Below are 19,572 nucleotides of genomic sequence, written 5' to 3'. Positions count from 1 at the left end.
CCCCTGCGGTCCGTCCTTCCTTACACCGGAAGGGCTTTGGGGCCAGGCTCCGCCCTTATCCCGCCCCTTTGTCTTTGCCCTAGCGGGGCGGGACTTCCTGTCTCGTGTGTCCAAGGACCTCCAAAGTGAGGGGCAGGAGTGTGAAGAATTGTAGCCGCGGGGGTAGTTAGGACCTGGTGCACAGGTATTCATTCATTCATTCTTGCATTTATCCTTATTGTCCTCTCACGGCGTCTCCCGGAGGCCCCGAGAACTCAAACGTGTGTCTGTCCGCAGGTTCGGAAAGGGCCATGGAGGTGCGGCCTCCAGCGCCACGGAGCAGCCTCTGCAGGGCGCAGGGTCTTTTCCCTCGGGTCTTTGCTGCCGAAGTTGTGGCCGTCGATTCTGTGGCCGCCGATCCGGAGGTCCTTGAGGACCAGAAGCGGCCTTCCTACGTCCCAGAATCCCATTACCTGGAATCCGGATGGGACCGCCTCCGGGAGCTGTTTGTCAAAGAGTAAAAAAAATGGCTAGGGTCTATGCGGAGGGACTGCGAAGGTGTCCTGTAACCTGGGTCTTCCAGGGCGGAGGACCCTGGGTGGTGTGGTTTATTTTTAAATGGTTTTGGGATTCTAATATTTGTATCCCAAGTCTGCCTCCTGACTTTGCCATTTGGTACCTTAATAACAGGACAGCTTTCAAATGGGAAGGGTGAGACTCATAAGTCAGAGCTTTTAGGGTTATTTAGGGAATATAGTCTTAGTATAATATCCCGATTTTACAGATAGAAGAATTGGACCGAGCTGATTAGTGTCAGATTTGACCCTGAAACCCACAACCTGCAGGATCCCAAGCCAGTATTTTTTGTTTTTCGTATTCCACTCGGTCTTGAACTTTGATAATTCATGACCAGTACCCTTCTCCCCTCCAAAAAATGGAGGTTAGAGAGATGACAGAGTTGTAAAAGTTTTATTCTGCCAAATATATATATATATATATATATAGTACCTATTGTCTCACCATTTTATGAAAGATATAGCTGGATTAACAAATAAAATGTTTCAGAATAAAGGTTAATCCTTCAAACTGAGTTAACTTTAATGAAAAACCAAGGATTTTTCATTCATTCAGTGATTCGTTTCATCTATTCAATTATTGGTGAAAAGTTCACCCTTTCATGAAGTACTTACCATACTACATTTTGATATCAAGTGGTTAAATTAAAGCTTTATTATGTTGCTGAGGTAGTTGGGGCAAGGGAGTTGGCAGAATTTGGTTTAATTTATTTAAATTTCATCATCTTTATTTTAAAGTTAATGAGTTAGCCTTTTCATTGGTCATTCCAATATTTACTTGAGATACTTGTGAAAGATCCTGTGTAGTATATAACAGGAGAGGGTTGTTTTAATCAGTTTCATAAAGCACAAAATGTTGGAGCTGAAATTTGAAAGATAATTTAGTGTAACTTTCATGCTCTTGAATTTCTATCATGGATGAGACTAAGGTTCATGAGTTTGTGATCTGTCTGCAGGTCACTTAGCAGTGGTGACAGAACCAGAATCATAACCCTATCATGTTACTTAAGAGTCTAGGTCCTTTCCACCACTGTGCCTTGTTTCTTCTCCATTTGTTAGCCGTTTGGACCACCCAAATAATTTCTTAGAGCCCCTGTTCCCATATTGTTAAAATGGAGATAAATATCACCCATGTCATAGAATTTTTCAGAAGATGAAAAGGAGACAAAGCAAATGCATCTGCTTGTTATATCTTAAGCAATATCATATTTTCTCTTTTCTGAGTTCTACCATATACTAGTTTTTATGTAAATGTTGTTTTTAATCTTATTCACCATAAAAGATAAAATATAAAGTTCCAATTATAGTTTTTCCTATTGAAATAAGTATAAGAATTAAATTTTTCTAAGAGATTTTATTTAGATCTCTCTCTTGTATAGGCTGAAACTCTAAAGACACTGATTCTATTTTCAGAAATGTGGTTATTGGCAGGCAGTTGGAATAGACACTTGTACAGTCTATGAAGATAGCAAGTTAGTAATGTGAATAATTAACAATAGTTTACTTACCTAGTAAGGTCATTATTTATTGTAACAATATTTACAAATGTAGCTATTCGTCAGAACAATTTCTGGAGGGCATCTTGGAAGCTTCATTAGCAGTTCTAGTTTATGTTTTTGAGGGTGATAAATTGAATTAAACAGTAGTTTTTCTTTGTTACTTAGATTGGTCCGTACTGCCTACTGCATCATGAGATTTCTCATTCACTGCTTTTTATAGTATAGGCCCATCTAAGTATGACATATGAAAGTTAAAGTATTCAGAAAGATAGTGTTTGGTTTTCTTTTGTTTACATCTAAGACTTTATTCTTGCATACATTGCCCAACAATCCCATAAATGTGTATAATTTCCAAAAATTAGCTTAAAATTCAGAAAAGGAAATATTGATCTCTACATCACATACTCTTCCTGTTTTCAGGGATACAGTAGAGTCATAAGGGTCATCAAATAAAAGCATCTTTGTAAAAAACCTTTTTATTGTAGTATAATATGCATCTACAAGAATGTACGTAAATAATACTGATCAATGAATTTTCATAAACTAAACATGGCTGTGTAACCAACACCAAGAGATAGTTACCAGCATCCCCGGACCTCCCCTTGTGCCCCTTCCAGTCCCTGCCGTCCTAAGAATAACCAAACACTAGATTAGTTTTGACTAAAATTTGAGTAACCGGTAATATAACTGCAGAGGATATCAGAGGATTTAACTGATTTTGCCCATAATGAAAAATGTGGTTGTATTAGCATTTGGTATAATTCTAATCATACTGTCTTTTGGAGTATACATATACTAATCCCAAACAACATTGTCTTTTCGATGTTTAGTGAACAGCAGAGAACTTCAAAGGAACTTGAGAATATTTATAGGGCAGCAGTTTCAGCAGGCATCATTGGCTGGGCATATGGGGGAATACCAGCTTTTATTCATGCTAAACAGCGCTACATCGAGCAGAGCCAAGCAGAAATTTATCATAACCGGTTTGATGCTGTGGTACGTACTGGTGTTCCAAAAGTATTTCAGGGCACACCAATTTAGCATTTCACTTATACTTAATCATTCAGTTAGGAGGTAGGTTGGGAGGGTTTGGAATGTCAGAGTAAAGACATAGTCATACTTAGTAACAACGGAAGTGCTTATGCTAAGGTGTATATATATGGCTTGTCAGACTGCTTATCTTAAGGGATCACCACTATAGCTCTATTTTCTGAATAATATTTCTAATCTGCTAAATCATTAAGGTTTAGTGTGGCATATTTATCCCATTCACAGAGCCTCCATGGAGGCTCACACTAAAACAGTAATTAACATTTATAACTTTACTGTCTATAGGGCGCTAATTTGTTAGTTCTGTTCATCAGTTCTGTTGTACTAGTGAGGAAGTTACAGCTCAGAGAGTTTTTGTTTTTTATTTTAAAATTATGTCAGACTTAAAGAAGTTGCAAAAGTAGTAAAATAATTCCTATGTACCTTTTATCCAGATTCTCCAAATGTTAACATTTTACCACATTTGTTTTATTTTTTTTCTGTATAGTGCATGATATTAATTTCTTTTTTTTTAAATGCCTACAGTACCTGGTATTCCTAAGTGATGTACTAACCAGGCCCGACACTGCTTAGCTTCTGAGATCAGACAAGGTCGGGCGTGTTCAGGGTGGCATGGCCATAGACACATGTTATTAATTTTTTGTGCACTGCTTGAGAGTAAATTATAGACATGATGAATATTTCAGTGTGTATTTTCTAAAAACAAAGACATTCTCTTACATAACCCAATATAATTATGTGATGAGGAAATTAACACAGAGAGTATTATTATCTTCAGACTTTGTGTAAATTTTACTAGTTGTCCTGCTAATATATTCTATTTTAAAAGTAAATAAATAAAATTCTTTTTTTTCTGGTCCAGGATCTAATACTGGATCAGATATCAAATTTCCCTGTCATGCCTTTCCAGTCTCCTTTAATCTGGAACATTTCTCTGTCTTTCTTTGACTTTGTTGATCTGGACATTTTTAAAGACTATAGGCCATTTATTTTGTAGAATGTCCCTCAATTTGGATTTGTTTGTTGTTTTTTTATGATTAGATTCTGAGTTTTAGCAGGAATGCCCTAGAATTGATGTTGTATCCTCAGTACATTATATCAGAAGCCCATGATACCTGCTCATCCTTTTATTGGTGATGTTTACCTTAGTCACTTGGTTAAGATGGTTTCTGCAAAGTTTATTCACTGTAAAGTGACTATTTTTTTTTCCCTCTGTTATCTTAGCGATACTTATTATATACTTTGGAACTATACAAATATCCTATTTTTCATCAAATTTCTACCCTCTAGTTTTAGCATTCAATGACGATTCTTGAAACAGTTATCATTGTAGTGGTTGCCAAATAGCCATTTTCTAATTCTATCATTCCATCTACATTTATTGGTTAGTATTCTGCTCTAAGGAAGAGCTTTTTCTTCCCTTCTGTTTATTTGTCTATAATTAATTTATTCAGTATGGACTTATGGATTCTTATTTTATTCTATAGGTTTATAGAGTATCATTAATTTCGATACTCATATTGGCCTAGATATGGACAGGTGGAGCCCCTTCAAGCTCTATGTCTTTTTGATATGTCTCCATCATTCTTTGAGCATGCCTTCACTTTTTAGTACAGCAAGGTGTTCCTGGGTCATCTTTTACTTTTCAGGTTGGAATGAGCCATTTCGCCAAGGAGCTCTAATTCCTTTTAGTGGAAAATGATATTTAAAAACCAAGATCCCAAATTAAAATTTTTTAGAATAAATAAATAATGAATGAATGAATAATCAAGATCTAGTGCTAGGTATGCTCATTGCTACTGTGGTATCATGGCTTCTAGGTCCTAGGCAGACAGTTAGGAAAGTGCGTGCGTGCGTGCATGTGTGCGTGTGTGTGTGTGTGTGTGTGAGAGAGAGAGAGAGAGAGAGAGAGAGACATTCATATACACCTTCCTACACACATCAGTATCTATTTCTGTAATTATCTACCTCTTTATTAAAAGCCATGTGTTCATACTGATAACCTTTCAGAGTGGTTTTTTGTCTTGCCCAATATCATATAGTAGTTAAGAATCTAGTTAGGAATTCTTTCAGATTCTTTAAAAATCCAGACTTTACCCTCACAATATTGTATCAGACCTGCTTTCACAGTGGTCTAGTGAAAATAGGCTGTGGAGACAGACAACCTACCTTTCAATTCTGACTTTATTCCTTGTTGGTTGAGTGATCTTGGTTAGAAACAACTTCTCTATGTTTTAGTTAAAACTAAATCACCTGCCTGAAGAAAATACTGTAAAGATTGAATGAGGTAATATGTTAACACAGCTTTTACATAGAAGGTGGTCAATAAAGATTAGTTTTTTTCTTTCCTCTGCTGCTTTCCTACACATCTGTATTATATCCATCCTTATCCTTAATTTACCATTTACTTGGTTTTTTATTTTATGTTTCTCTTTTCCCCAAAATTTCTTGAAAAAAAGAAATGTCTAATCCTGATTTTATATCTGTCATTGTGTTTACCATATAGATTCTCAGTTGATACTTAATTGATGGATTACTTGGTTGACATTAGCAATTCTTATTTCCTTTTTCATTTGGTAGAATAGGATGTGCCTGGGACTTTTGCTTAAGCTTCAATACTTAAGGAATGATATTTCTAGAGATTTTCTGTTGTTTCTGTTTAGGTATCTCTGCCTAATTCATAGTTGACATCCCTCCATTACAGTTTTACAATAAGGAAAGTATCAAGTTGTCTTGGAACCTCACAGCCTTTTTGTTAACTTTAGCAATCTGCTCATCGTGCTGCCACACGAGGCTTTATCCGGTATGGATGGCGCTGGAGTTGGAGAACTGCAGTGTTTGTGACTGTATTCAAGTAAGTTCTCTCTGAATTGTGACAGTGTCTTAGTATTCTTTTTTTTCCCCATTTTTCATGGTGACATTGGTTAACGAAGTCCAGTAAGTTTCAGCTGTACGTTTTAACAGTAAGGCATATCTATATTTACACTGTGTTCACCTCCCATAGTTAGATTTCTTTCTGTCACCACATATTTGACCCCCTTTATCCTGTGTACCTCCCCCTCCTCCTCTGATAACCACTAGTCTATTGCCCATGTCCATGAGTCTGTCCTGTTCATTTGTTGCTTTTAGGTTTATATCCTACATTGGTATTCTTTTATCAGTGCATCTTTTGAGCCAGTGGGATTATAAAAACTGAACACCCACATGAAAGTGATTCATGATACCTTTTTCTCAAGAACTATTATCTGTGTAAAAGGTTGGTCCAGTTGTAGTTTTGCATTCATGAATGGATATCTACCAGCTAGTATCAAAATAGATACAAGACTAAGTAAGAGATAGTCTTTAAAACTCTTCTTTATGTTTCTTTTTTTAAGTGAATATTTATTACAGAAATGTGATTGTTCTTTGGTTCATTTTTCAATAGGAGAAAGTCCACCTAGAAACCCATAAGCATATTAGCAATCTGAAACATTGAAGGAGCCTACACTAGGACCAGGGATTGGCATAGTAGGGTTTTCTAAGCCAATATATATTTCTTTAATGAAAGTTGCAGCTAAGAAGGTAAATGGGATATGCTTTAAATTTTGTTTGTTCCTTCTCCCTTCTTCCTAGCACAGTGAACACTGGTCTAAATGTCTACCGAAATAAAAATGCCCTGAGCCATTTTGTCATTGCAGGAGGTAAGACACTTTCTTGTTTATGTTTTTCAATCTCAGATATGGTTTAGGAAATATATAAGAACATAAATCATAGTTACTGAATTCATTGGTTGGCTTTTCATCACATCTTATTCAACATTCATGTAAAATGTATGGAGAGCATTGTACTTGATCCTCGGTATACTTGGTTAACGAAACAGAAAAGGTCTTTGAATTCATGAAGTTGTACAACATAACGTGGATGGGAAATCCACAGGTTGCTATGATTGAAAGTACTAGGCAGTGGGATCTAATGTAGACGAGGTGATCCGAGAAGGGCTTTCTAACCAAGTGACATTTAAACTGATACCTGAAGGAGGCAAAAGAGCAAGGCTTGGGAAGAAGAGTAGCCTAGACAGAAGAAACTTCAAGGGTGAAAGCTCTTAGGCAAGAAAGTTTCTTAAAAGCAGGATAATATGGTTACAGCATAGTGAACGAAGGTGAGTGGCTTGAGATGAGATTGTTTAGGTGAAGCAGAAAGGGGCCAGATTTTTCATGGTAAGAGTTTGGATTTTATTTTAAAGCCTGCTGCCTCTGGTAGATATTTAAAACAAATATTTTTAAAAAGTGTAGCTGTTCCTTAGTATCCATGGGGGAATGGTTCCAAGACATTACCTTCCCTTATATTCCTCCATCCCCCTCGGATACCAAAATCCACAAATGCTCAAGTCCCTTATATAAAATGGCATAGTGTTTGCATATAGGCTACAGCAGGGTATGTCTACACATCACTTCATTTGTGTGGATTTGGCGTAATGCTTAGCGCATGGTAAATTCATGTTTTGGGGAATTTTCTGTTCCCCCCCCCCTCAATATTTTTGATCCACAGTTGGTTGAATCCAGAGATGTGGAACCCATGGATATGGAGGGCTTATTGTATTAAAGTATTTTCAGAAGTGTAATTGAAGTTAACTGCCATATACACTCACTAACTCGTGTACATTTTCTCACATATAAGAACACATATACTTCATAAAACTTTTTAACTTTTTATTTGGAAATAATATCAAGGTTAAGAAAGTTGCAAAACTAAAACTACAAGGAACCCCATTTAATAGAGATTCAGCTTAATATTTTAGCCCATTTGCTCTATCACTTGCGCTCTTTTTATTTTATGGGTACTCTCTCTTTCTCTATGTATGTGTACACATGCACAGTCAAACATATACAGAATTTGAACTTGACATTTTAATAAAAAAATTTTTAATATAAAGCTAGAAATAGACAGACATTAATAGCATTGGAGCAACTAGAATTTGCCCTTTTTAAACTTGCAAACATTTTTACATGGCTATTCTGTAGGCTCAAATTCCTATATCCAAACCAAATTCTTATCTTCCTCCCTCTACTTTCTTACTTGGTTTTGCTGTTATGTTTTCTGTCATCTACCCTATTAAATTCCAAAACTATAAACCATATAATGATGTTGTTCTTCCCTTTGTTTCCGTGTTGCCAGACTTCTAGTCCTATCAATTATATTCCTTAAATACATATGGACTCTCTCACCTCCTCTTTGTTCTCACTGCTACTATCAGGTCTTCCCTATTTCTAATCTTGGTACTTTCCACATCTACTGTTGTCTTAGTTACTTTTGTGAAATATGAATATGGTTATAATACTTTTCTGCTTGAGGTTCTTCCATAGTTTCCTATCAATCTAATGTCTATTCTTTATCTGGCCCCATGTACTTGCTTCTGCCTTATGAATCTACTTGGATTTCCCAAACCCAGCATATTCTTACTTTACATATATTGTTCTCTCTTCTTGAACCCACCACCTTCCCTCTCCCTCAACTAATTTTGTTTAGCTCCTACTTATCCTATCTTTTAAGGTTTACCTCATCTATCAGTTTTAGCTTCCCTAGAGAATCCTTCCTAGCTCCTATTTTCCTATCTTTAGACCTGTTTGGGTGTCTTTTCCCCACATTCCTAGAATTCACTATAAATAGTTATATCAAAGCACTATGTTCTAGCTGCTTACTTGTTTTTCTTCCCTCCTAGGCGACTTACTTGATTTTAGAGGAAGTGTTTGCCTTTTATGTCACAACCATTTGACAAGCAGAGTAGAATAAGTGTCTTTTGATTGAATGTAAATTTTAGTAAAATAAGTAAAGAAAAATATACCTGATGCAATATATATTTTTATTTCAAATTAGCAGCTAATACTGAATGGTATAATCAGAATCAGGTTAAGGATGTCTTCCCTCACTATTATTATTTAGCATGAGTCTGGACATTGAGGAAAGTATATTTGACATGTAGAATGTTTGAGTGAGGAGCTTGGCAAATCCTCTCCCCAAAAATCAACAATAAAACTGGACAAAATAATCAAAAACAATCGTTTAAAGATGTTAGAAATTGACCAAGACCACACAAGTTGAGAAGCATTTATTCATTATTTCTGTTGAATCTCAGTAAGAACGGTAGGAGTCAGTACTGTTTCAGGCTGAAGCTACTCTCAGCACCTAACCCCCAGCTTTGTGATGTAGAAGTTCCATGAGGGCAGAGCAGGCTGGGGGGACCAACAGTTCTTCTGCTTGAGGTAGCTGACCTTATTTGGAGCAGAGTGCAGAAAATTCCATGCCCAAGGGTGTTGCTGAAAACAATTGTAAACAAGAAAGGACAATATCATATAGCTAACCTGAGGTTTTGATACTGTTTGGGGCAAGCAGTAGACTGGCAGATGAGTCAGAATTTTAACAAGGATATCAGGGAATAAAACAGCCAAAGAGGGCTTTAATAAGATTCTACTAATCCCTAGAACTCTGGAAAGTTGTGTACACATATTAACTCGTATTTAGATATCTATACACACTCAGGAGACACTGGTGAAAGCCCTTGCAAGCTACTTATCTTTGATTGTGAGGCTTTGTGAATACAGAAGGAAAAAGCCAGAGAAGATTTATAAATTGCCTAAACTTTGAATGCATTCTTCAAGATGCATTGACAAAAGGTGGAAGCTTACTGGCTTAAGATGTTTAAGCATAACCTGACAAATCATTGGCTGACTGCTAAGGTAGTATGGCAGCCAGCCATAAAAAGAAAAACTAAGCAGAGACATCAATGGGCTGCACTCTACAGAAAAGACTCCGTAGAATTGGTCCAGGCAAGTCATTCCATAAACAAAGAACCACAACCATGCCCCTGGGTGGGGGGATATCCAAATTCAGAGTTGCTATAATTTATTACCTAAAATGTCCAGTTTTCAACAACAACAACAAAGTCACAACACATGCAAAAATTGGATTTAAAAAATTGGGAATTTTTCTGACAGGGCCCATCTGTTGGACGTAGCAGGCAAAATATTTCAAGTCACTTTTAAGAATTAAAGTATAATGACAATAACTCATCAAATAGAGAATATCAATAAAAATGGAAGTTATTAAAAAAGAAGAAAATGAAAATTCTGGAGTTGATAATGGCAATTAAGAATTCACTGGAGAGGAGGAGCTCGACAGCAGATTTGAGATAGCATAAGAAAATCAGTGAGCTTGAAGATAGATCAGTATTGATTGTCTCATGTGAAGGGCGGCATTTAAAAAATGAAGAGAATTAACAGAGCCCAAGAGATCTATGGGACACCATCAAGAATACTTAGAATATGTGTGATGTGAAGACTAGGTGGAGATGAAAGAGAGAAAGGATCAGAAAAAATATTTTAAGAAATTATGGCTATAAACTTTCCAAAATTGATGAAAAACATTAATCCACACATCTAGAAGCTCAATAAACTCCAAGAAGAATAAACATGAAGAGTCACACCTAGACATATAATAATTACACTGTTGAAAGACAAAGAGAAAATCTTGGAAGCAGCAAGAAAAAAAATGCATACAAGGAACACCCAATAATAGCTGACTTCTCATGAGAATGGTGAAAGCCAGAGGCAATAGAATGACAAAATCCTGATCCTTTTTTACTGTCTTAATAGTTATGCCTTTCAGAATATTATATGGTTAGAATTATACGGTATGTGGCTTTTTCAGATTGGCATCTTTCACTTAATATTCATTTAAGGTTCCTCTCTGTCTTTTCATGAATTGATAGCTCATTTCTTTTTTATGCTGAATAATATTCTGTTGTCTGGATGTACCACCATTATCCATTCACCTGCTGAAGGGCACCTTGGTTGATTCCAAGTTGTGAGAACTGTGAACAAAGCTACTATAAACATCTTTGTGCAGGTTTTTGTGTGGACATGAGTTTTTAACTCCCTTGGTAAATACTATGGAGCGCGATTGCTAGATCTTATGGTAAGAGTATATTTAGTTTTATAAGAAACCACTAAGCTAAGCTGTCTTCCAATGGGGCCATACCATTTTTTATTTCATCAGAAATGAATAAGTTTCTTTTGTTCCACTTCCTCACCAGCATTTGATGTCAGTGTTCCTGATTTTGGCTATTCTAGTCAGTTTTTTAAAAATATTTTGTTTGGAAAAGAAGACTAGAAAAAAACCCCAAATTTATTACTCTCCACATAATGGAGTTAAAGGTGATTTTTGTTCTTGTTAATTTAAAAATTTAGAAAATGCAAAAAATGAATATATAGTACCTAAATAAGAAACATAAACCTCACATTTTTAAAAAATTTTACCACCTGAGATGGTAGTAGTTGTGTTGTGCATAGTAAAAGAGGAAAACGAATGACCATCGTGGATGTACAATTCCAGTAGGAAGGGAAGAGGACCCATTTTCCTGCCACCAGGTGGCACTGCAAAGCAAATGCTGCCTGCTTTCAGCCCAGCCTGAGAGGTGCAGTGTGGTAGTACAGAAAGGGTGAGGCTGGTGGGAAGCATAAGCTGCAGGGTTTTTTGTTGTTTATTTGGGAAAAGCTTTCCCTGAAGAAGGAAGAAATGAAAGAGGTGGAAATGAAGAAATTACAGATTTTTAAGGGAAGGTGTAAAAAAATGAAGCAGAATGAGAAGAGGTTAGATCCAGACACCAGATCGATGAATTAGGGTTGTAAAAGGAACATTTCTTCCTTTGTACCTTCAGAATGGAAAAGAAGCTAGCTGTATTGACATTTTAGATTCAGGAAATCTAGGTTATGGTGGTATATTAATGTTGGATTCAGAAAGCTTACTTAGGTATTTATGTCCTTTTTATAGAAGGAAAATTTTAAATTGGAATTCTAGTGCTTAAAGATGATTTAACATTGCCTTTTTTCTGTGTTTGTTTTTAAATAGCTGTCACAGGAAGTCTTTTTAGAATAAACTTAGGCCTACGTGGCCTGGTAGCTGGTGGCATAATTGGAGCCTTGCTGGGGTAAGTGTTAACATGGTTTGATTGTAAATTAACACAAGTTTCATTAATGCCTTGCCTTTTAAGTATCTCATCAATTTCTAAAGAACAGATTTAATACTTAGAACCTATAAAAGATCTCTAGTCTCATGTTAGTAGTAGCTTTGACTGTCCAATTCTAATTCCACCGCAATTGCTAATTTACTTCCAGTTCTCTCTGGGTAAAAAACTGTGTAAAATCACTAACACCTGAAACTATTTGTATTTTGTACAAAGGTACTTATAAGGAGCAGAAAAAAGGAACAAGAAGCAGTTAACAAGAACATTGTATAAAACATTTTTGATTTGGTTTTGTTTGTTTAATTTAATAAAAGTTTTTTCTACTCTAATTTTTTACTTTGAAAAATTCTGAACCTACAGAAAAGTTGAATGAATTAGCATATCGAATACTTATGCCCTTCACTTAGATTTACCAATTGTTAACATTTTGCCATATTTGTTTTCTATTTCTTTATATATATGGGAAATGTGTATATTTCTTTTTCTTTTTTCTTTTTGGTTAAACCATTAGGGACTTCATAATTCTGCACCCCAAATTACATCAGTGTGTGTATCACCCAGGATGAAGAACATTGTCCAATAATATAATACAGTTATCACAATAGATAATTTAGCTTTAATTCAATACAGTTGTCTAAGATAGGTTCTATATTCAAAATTCCTCTATTATTACAGTAATGTATGTGTGTATTTTTTTTAAAACGTAGGTATTAGTTTTATTTCTGAGAAACCTTCAGTATAAAACTATTAACTAGAAGTTGTCATAAATATATATTTACCTGGTTAATTTTTTATTAAAAACAGTCAATTTATAGATCTCTTGTTTTTATATCAGTTAATTTAAGGAAGTTGCAATCATTGTTTTTCTCTATTGTTCAGACCAGGAAGAAAATTGCCTAATTTTTTTTTCTTTATTCAATAAGGACATTTTAATTGTCAAATGTTCCTGATCCTGTCAGTGAACAAGTAGTTCATTTGGTGTTGCTCATGCCCTAGCAGAGTCGCTCACGTGTTGTATGGTCTCCTGGCTCTTTTTCCTAAGTTTTCCCTCTGCTTTCCCCTCAGCACTCCTGTAGGAAGCTTGTTAATGGCACTTCAGAAGTACCAAGGTGAGACTATTCAAGAGAGAAAACAGAAGGATCAAAAAGCACTCCGTGAGCTGAAACTGGAAGAGTGGTAAGGAACATATTAAGACTAGGGTATACGACTGTCCTAGCAGCTGGCCTTAGACAGTAGTGTTCTCTTAACCCAAGTACTTGAATTAAACTGACACTCAGTTCAAAGAAGAATTTATTTTTACTGAGTCTTTCAACTTGTACCCTCCCTGGTCTTCTCATCTTTTTAATTAAGGAGAATGGAAAAATTAAAAACAGTAATTTTATTACTACTATGATGAAGATTTTTTTCTTGAGATACATCTTTTTTTGAAAAGTTAAAATGTAAATTTCATTTGGTTGCATATTTTTTCTTTTTCTATGATTTTGACTGCATAAGGAAATTACCTAAAGGAAATTACCTAAAGAAAATACATGGCAATGAGTGAGCTTATTTGACTTAATTTAAATGGTGATATCCCAGTTTACACACATATCTATAAATAATACAGAACATGTCTGTTCCCAATTTCAAAGATTCTACTTCTAGCTGTGGATGCAAAGGAATTAGGTAGATATAGTGGCTATACATAGAGTGGGTGCCATTGAAGATGATGAAATCTTTCACTTGTTCTATCTAGTCATTCCCTGATAGCAGACTTCATACTGATTCTCCCCCCTCCACCCCAATATAGTTGACATACAATATTATATTAGTTTCAGGTATACACCATGGTGATTAGACATTTATATAACTTGTAAAGCGATAACCCCAATAAATCCAGTGCTCATCTGATACCATACATAGTTATTACAGTACTACTGACTATATTCCCCATGCTATACTCTACATTCCTATGACTATTTTGTAACTACCAGTTTGTACCTCTTAATCTTCTCTCTGCTTCACCCATCCTCCCACCCCCCATCCTGTTTGTCAAAATGCTCTCTGTACCTATGAGTTTGTTTCTGTTGTTAGTTTGTTTATCTTGTTCTCTGGATTCCACATGTAAGTGAAATCATAGGATATTTGTTTCTCTGTCTGACTTAATCCACTCTGCACAATACCTTCTATGTACATCTATGCTGTTGCAGATGGCACGATTTCATTCTTTTGTATGGCTGAGTAATATTCTGTTGTATAATGTACCACCTCTTCTTTATCTATTCATCCATTGATAGATACCCAGGATGCCTCCATATCTTGACTATTGTAAATAATGCTGCAATTAATATATGGATAAACATGTTCCTTTGAAGTCATGTCTTGGGTTTCTTGGAATAAATACCCAGAATTGCGATTACTGGGTCTTTTTTTGTCTCTTGTTATAGCCTTTGTTTTAAAACCTATTTTGTCTTGTATGAGTATTGCTACTGCAGCTTTTTTCCCCCTACTTTCATGAAATATCTTTTTCTATCCCTTTATTTTCAGTCTGTATATCTTTCAATCTGAAGTGAATTTCTCGTAGGCAGCATGTGTAAAGGTTTTATTTTCTTATCCACTCAGCCTTCCTATATCTTTTGATTGGAGCATTTAATCGATTTACATTTAAAGTAATTGTTGATAGATATGTAATTGTTGACCCTACAGAGCAGGATTCACTTAGGGGCTCTGGTGCATGCCAAGTCCGCCTTTCGGGTATGTCATTTGTGGAAGCAGTTGGGTGGTATTCTAGCTCAGTTGAAGTGGCCGATGCGTATGCTGGTCCATGCCCTCCTGGGAGGGGCCCTGCCACAAGTCAACTTCGGGTACTGCTTGATCTTGGGGCTGCCTAGCATGAGCCACAAAGTGATTTGCAGATGGCTGCCAATTGAGGCTACATGACACTAGTGCCAGGCTTGGTGCTTCTCAGCAAGAGGTATGAGGCATGCTGAAGCCAGATGTTACTTTTTGGGGGTTTGTGAACCTTTGAAAGATTTTGGTAGTCTACAGCATGAGCCAACACAGGCTGTTTGTATGGATGAGCCACTGGAAGTGGCTTGGGTGGGCCAGTAAGTTGGGTGGGGTGGAGTCTCAGAATCACCAGAGCAAGGCAAACGATGTCATCCTCCAGGTTGGAGAGTCAGATATGGCACATGGGTACAGGGGTGGGCTCCACAAAGGAACAATGCCCTCTGACAGCACTTCTGTCTGGGTGAAAGCCGCCCTTCCAGCCGTTGCCCTAAAGCCAGATAGTTTAGTTCCTCTCCATATGTCCCTGGCACTTTTCGAACTCTTGCCCCAGCACTGGAGCTCAGAGTGAGTGAGTCCGTCAGTGTGTAAATATGTGCGCTGGCTCTTTAAGAGTAGTGCCGGGTACTCCAGTAGCCTTCTTTCTCACCTATGAACTCCACTGGTTTTTATATCCATAAGTTGTGAGGACTTCTTTAGTCCACCTTAGCACTTTGGGCTGGGGAGCTCAGTATGGGGCTGGGACCCTTTGCTCCTCAGAGGGGAGCTGCAGCTGAGAGATCCTTCCTAATTCTCCACTGCCACATGTGGGTGTGAGACCAGTCCTTTCTGCATCTCCGCCCCTCCTACCAGTCTGGAGGTGGCTTCTTCTGTATAGCCTTACTTATAGGACTTCTGTTCAGCTAGACTTAAGGTGATTTTCATTGACAGTCGTTCTATAGGTTAGTTGTAATTTTGATGTAACTATGAGAGGAGACAAGCACAGCATTTACCTATGTTGCCATCTTGACTGGAACACCATGTGGATTCTTTGTAAGATCAACATAACAGGCTGCCATCTAGCACTCTTGATACAAATGATTCCCACAGTTCAGCTTCCTGGGTACCTAAGACATCATCTGCTACTGCAGCTGCTGCATTAGTAGTTGAATAGATAAGCAGTCATTTTCCCCAGGGTTTTACTCAAAATATCATTTGTACTAAACACACACACTGACATGGAAATTCTTAGTATCTGTAGATCTGTTGTCCAAGGATTTAGGTGCTATAGGAGAAAAAGCATTGCTTTTAGAGCTGATGAAACCTAAAAACAGGGCTTAAATCCTAGCTAGACTGTTAATTAATTCTGTGAACTTAGATATTTTTCTTAACTTTAAGCCCTCAGTTTTTTCAGCCACTCTAAGGGCAGAATTACACTACAGTGCTCAATATATGTTTGATTCCTTTCTCTTGTCCATATGAAGAGGATGGCTGGGATATGAAGTTATGTAGTTAAAATTCTGAATGCCAGTATAAAATTTGATATTATGGAGAATTACAAGCATGAAAGTATTAGCTTATTTCTAGTTCTTAGGTGTCATAAGACTCTTCTTCTTCTTTTCCTCCTCCTCCTTTTAAAAAAAGGAAGCTTTGAGAAAGTAGTTGGAAAGGTAAGGAAATGCATTGGTGATTTGAAACTGATGTAGGAATTTGTGGAAGAATTAGCAATTGGAAAAATATGAACCAATAATTTTATCCCAATAAAAAAGGAAGCCAGAAAAAGAAAAGAGAAGTTGATCAGTTATTTAGAGATAGAAAACCTCAAGAATGTATGAAAACACAATTTATTACAGCAATGAAAGAATACTTCAGCAGAAGGGAATGATACCAAAAATGTATAGGTTATAACTATATATATGGGATATTTCTGAGGAGAGTTAGTGTAATAGTTAAGAACCTTTTATCTGTCTGCTTCTTTGCTTGGAAATAAATATAGGAAAGTCAAAATGAGAGTCTAAAAAATTGCCTTTGTGAGCAGAAAATATAGAAAACTGGCTATAGAGATATATAAGAAGAAACAGTCAAATTATGGTTGTGAAGAGTTAGAAAGAAAGTCTTAGGTGACTCTGATAGCCACCTAAAGAAAGGAAGACAGTAATATTTGATTTAGAAGAACTAATCTGTTATTTGGAAATTAGATTTTAAATCTTAGTAAATGTACATCTGTAGTGTCCCATCTGATTTTTCTTTACTGAGATCACCACTGTTACAGCTTCTCTGTAATTCCTACAAGGTCTGACAACAGAGTTTAACAGAGTTGCAGGGGGCTCACATCCCCCAGACCCTGAGGGCAAGAGGACAGCCAGGTTACAAGGCTCTCACATTAGATCAGAGTGCTTTAGCTTTTACACTTAATGCCTGCAAGGACTCTGGAATATGTATGGATCAGAGCTGCTGCCATGGCAATGTCCATTTTCATAATATGAGAATTCTAGTTGACTTGCGAGTGGAACAGGCTAGGAGGGAGAAGAAAGTCTTTGTATTTGAAGTGTAAGGAGCAGTGTTTGCTCATAAGCTGCAGGGAGAGTAAGGCAAATGCAATAATAAAAAAAAATCTAAGAACTAAAGAAATGGAGCAGTACTTGATATCCTTTTCATTTTTTGGTTACAGGAAAGCCAGACTACAATTTACTGAGCTTCTCCCTGAAGAAATTGAAAGTAACCTACAGAAAAATACATCCAAGGATGATGCTAAGAAAATTGAAGCACTGTTAAATCTTCCTAGAAACCCCTCATCAACAGATAAACAAGACAAAAGCTGAAAAATGTTCTGGACTTGAAACTCATTGGAGGATTGAAGGGAGTTATGTTGCCATGTCCATTGAATGCCAGTGGTCAAGCAACTCCTTGGTTAGTCTGCTGACAGATGTTAAGCACTAGCACCTATAGTGGCAGTGACTCACTCTTATCTTTTTTTAAACCAGGAATTGGGCTATTGTACCCTAACTTTACTTATCCTTAAAATTGAAATACATACTTTATATTTATCAATTTATGTATTTGACATTATATTGATCAATTAATATATTTTATCCTGGATTTTACAACAGTAAATTAAAAATTTCACAAAAGATTAAAGTCTAAATCTACACATTATATATATTCTTGTAGCCCTTTAAAAGAGTACTCCAGGAATCACTAGGCAGAGGAGATAAAAGAACCAGGTAAGGCAAATAATCGGTGAAACCATTGTGCCCTTAGGTCCTGGAAACAGTATGGGTCTAAATGTATAGTAATGTTTGGTGTTTTGTTTTAAGAAAAATCAAAGGTAATCTCTATGCCTTTTGAAATAAGATACAAATTTAACAAAAAGAAAGTAGATCATCATTATTAAAGAAATAGCCCAACTTTGTCTCCTCTCTCAGTATTGCTGAAAAAGTATCTTTATTGTATTATGAAGGAGTTACTTAGGATAGATACACACTCCAGGAGCTTGATGCCTAAGAAGGAATCTGTCTTGAAACAGGAGATTGTAACTTTTATGAAGTGGGGGGAATGAAGGGTAGGAAATGACCGAATTAAGTATATTGAAGGGAAAAAACTGCTAGTGCTTTGTTTTGGTGTTAGGACTCTTCATTCCTACTTTGAAAACATCATTGTTCATAGGAGCAGGTTTATGGAGCAACTAGTGTGGTGGCTAAAACCATTGGCTCTGTAGACTTGGAATCCTAGCCATGTGGCTTCATAGCCTTGCGATGTAGCAAAGCCATTTTGCTTTAAGTCTCAGTATTCTCATATGTCAACTGAAATGATATTAAACGAAATGATCTGTGTAAACATAGCACAGTGCCCTGGCATATAAGGCATTATATAACAAGTACTAAGGTATGAGGATATGAGAAGGTCTGCACCAGTATGTTTCACTATGATTTACATGTTATTACCACACTCCATAACGCATGTTTTTCTTAATTTTCTCATTTATAAATTGCTGACAAATTGACAATTAGTTTCTTCATAGTTTTATTCACACCTACACATAGGTTAAACTCATCTGGAAAAGATAAAACTAAATAGTTTTAAAAGTAATTTTATTTACATCACAAAAAAATGTTTATAAGAATAATAAAAGCAAAATACAACTGAAAAAACTGTACTAACACATTTATGAAATGTAATTAGCAATAATTTAATATAATTTATTTGAATATAAATAAGCTGCCTCTTAGGTTTTTCAGTTTTGTGGCTAATTCTTGAGGTCTCTTTTTGGTCATGTCTAAGGATTATGAATCTTAACTAAATGCAGCAATTCCTATTTTTGTTTGTTTCTTTCTTTAACTTCTTGTCAGTCCACTACCTTTATTCTCTTCAGTGATTTTATTCTGAGCGTAACCATTTAAAAGTACTTCTGTTGCTTGGACTATCTAGAATAATCTAGTCCCTTTATAGCTATCAAAATTAAGCATTTTGAATCCATCCACAGCTTTTGCTGTCCAGACCTAAAATTTCAGATAAGAATGTTGTCCAATTGCCCCAGCTTAAGTCAGTTTCACTCTTGGGCCATTGAGTTATGAAAGGCAATTTCAGAGAAACTAGAGTCATGAGTAAATAACATTGGGACAGCAGTTTACCACTTCTTTCTTTTTAATTTTATGCTGATGTCAGAAGAATTCAGAAATACCAAGAAAAAGCCACTTTATGGAGCTAAGATAGCCCTACGGAATGC

At 36.3% G+C, this 19,572-nt stretch overlaps 1 protein-coding gene across 1 annotated transcript; it reads left to right on the top strand.

Moving 5' to 3' along the window:
- The first annotated feature begins 52 nt into the window (after window positions 1-52).
- TIMMDC1 (translocase of inner mitochondrial membrane domain containing 1) lies at window positions 53-19,161 on the top strand. Its single transcript, XM_016140135.2, has 8 exons — window positions 53-184; window positions 277-496; window positions 2,884-3,049; window positions 5,869-5,957; window positions 6,716-6,783; window positions 11,987-12,065; window positions 13,167-13,277; window positions 17,518-19,161. Exons 2-8 carry the CDS (start codon window positions 291-293, stop codon window positions 17,666-17,668), a joined length of 870 nt encoding a protein of 289 aa, XP_015995621.2. The 5' UTR covers window positions 53-184; window positions 277-290; the 3' UTR covers window positions 17,669-19,161.
- Window positions 19,162-19,572: the final 411 nt, after the last annotated feature.

The sequence above is a fragment of the Rousettus aegyptiacus genome, unplaced genomic scaffold (assembly GCF_014176215.1).
Source record: "Rousettus aegyptiacus isolate mRouAeg1 unplaced genomic scaffold, mRouAeg1.p scaffold_m13_p_4, whole genome shotgun sequence".
Lineage (NCBI taxonomy): Eukaryota > Metazoa > Chordata > Mammalia > Chiroptera > Pteropodidae > Rousettus > Rousettus aegyptiacus.
This window is presented reverse-complemented; position numbering and strand designations above follow the sequence as displayed.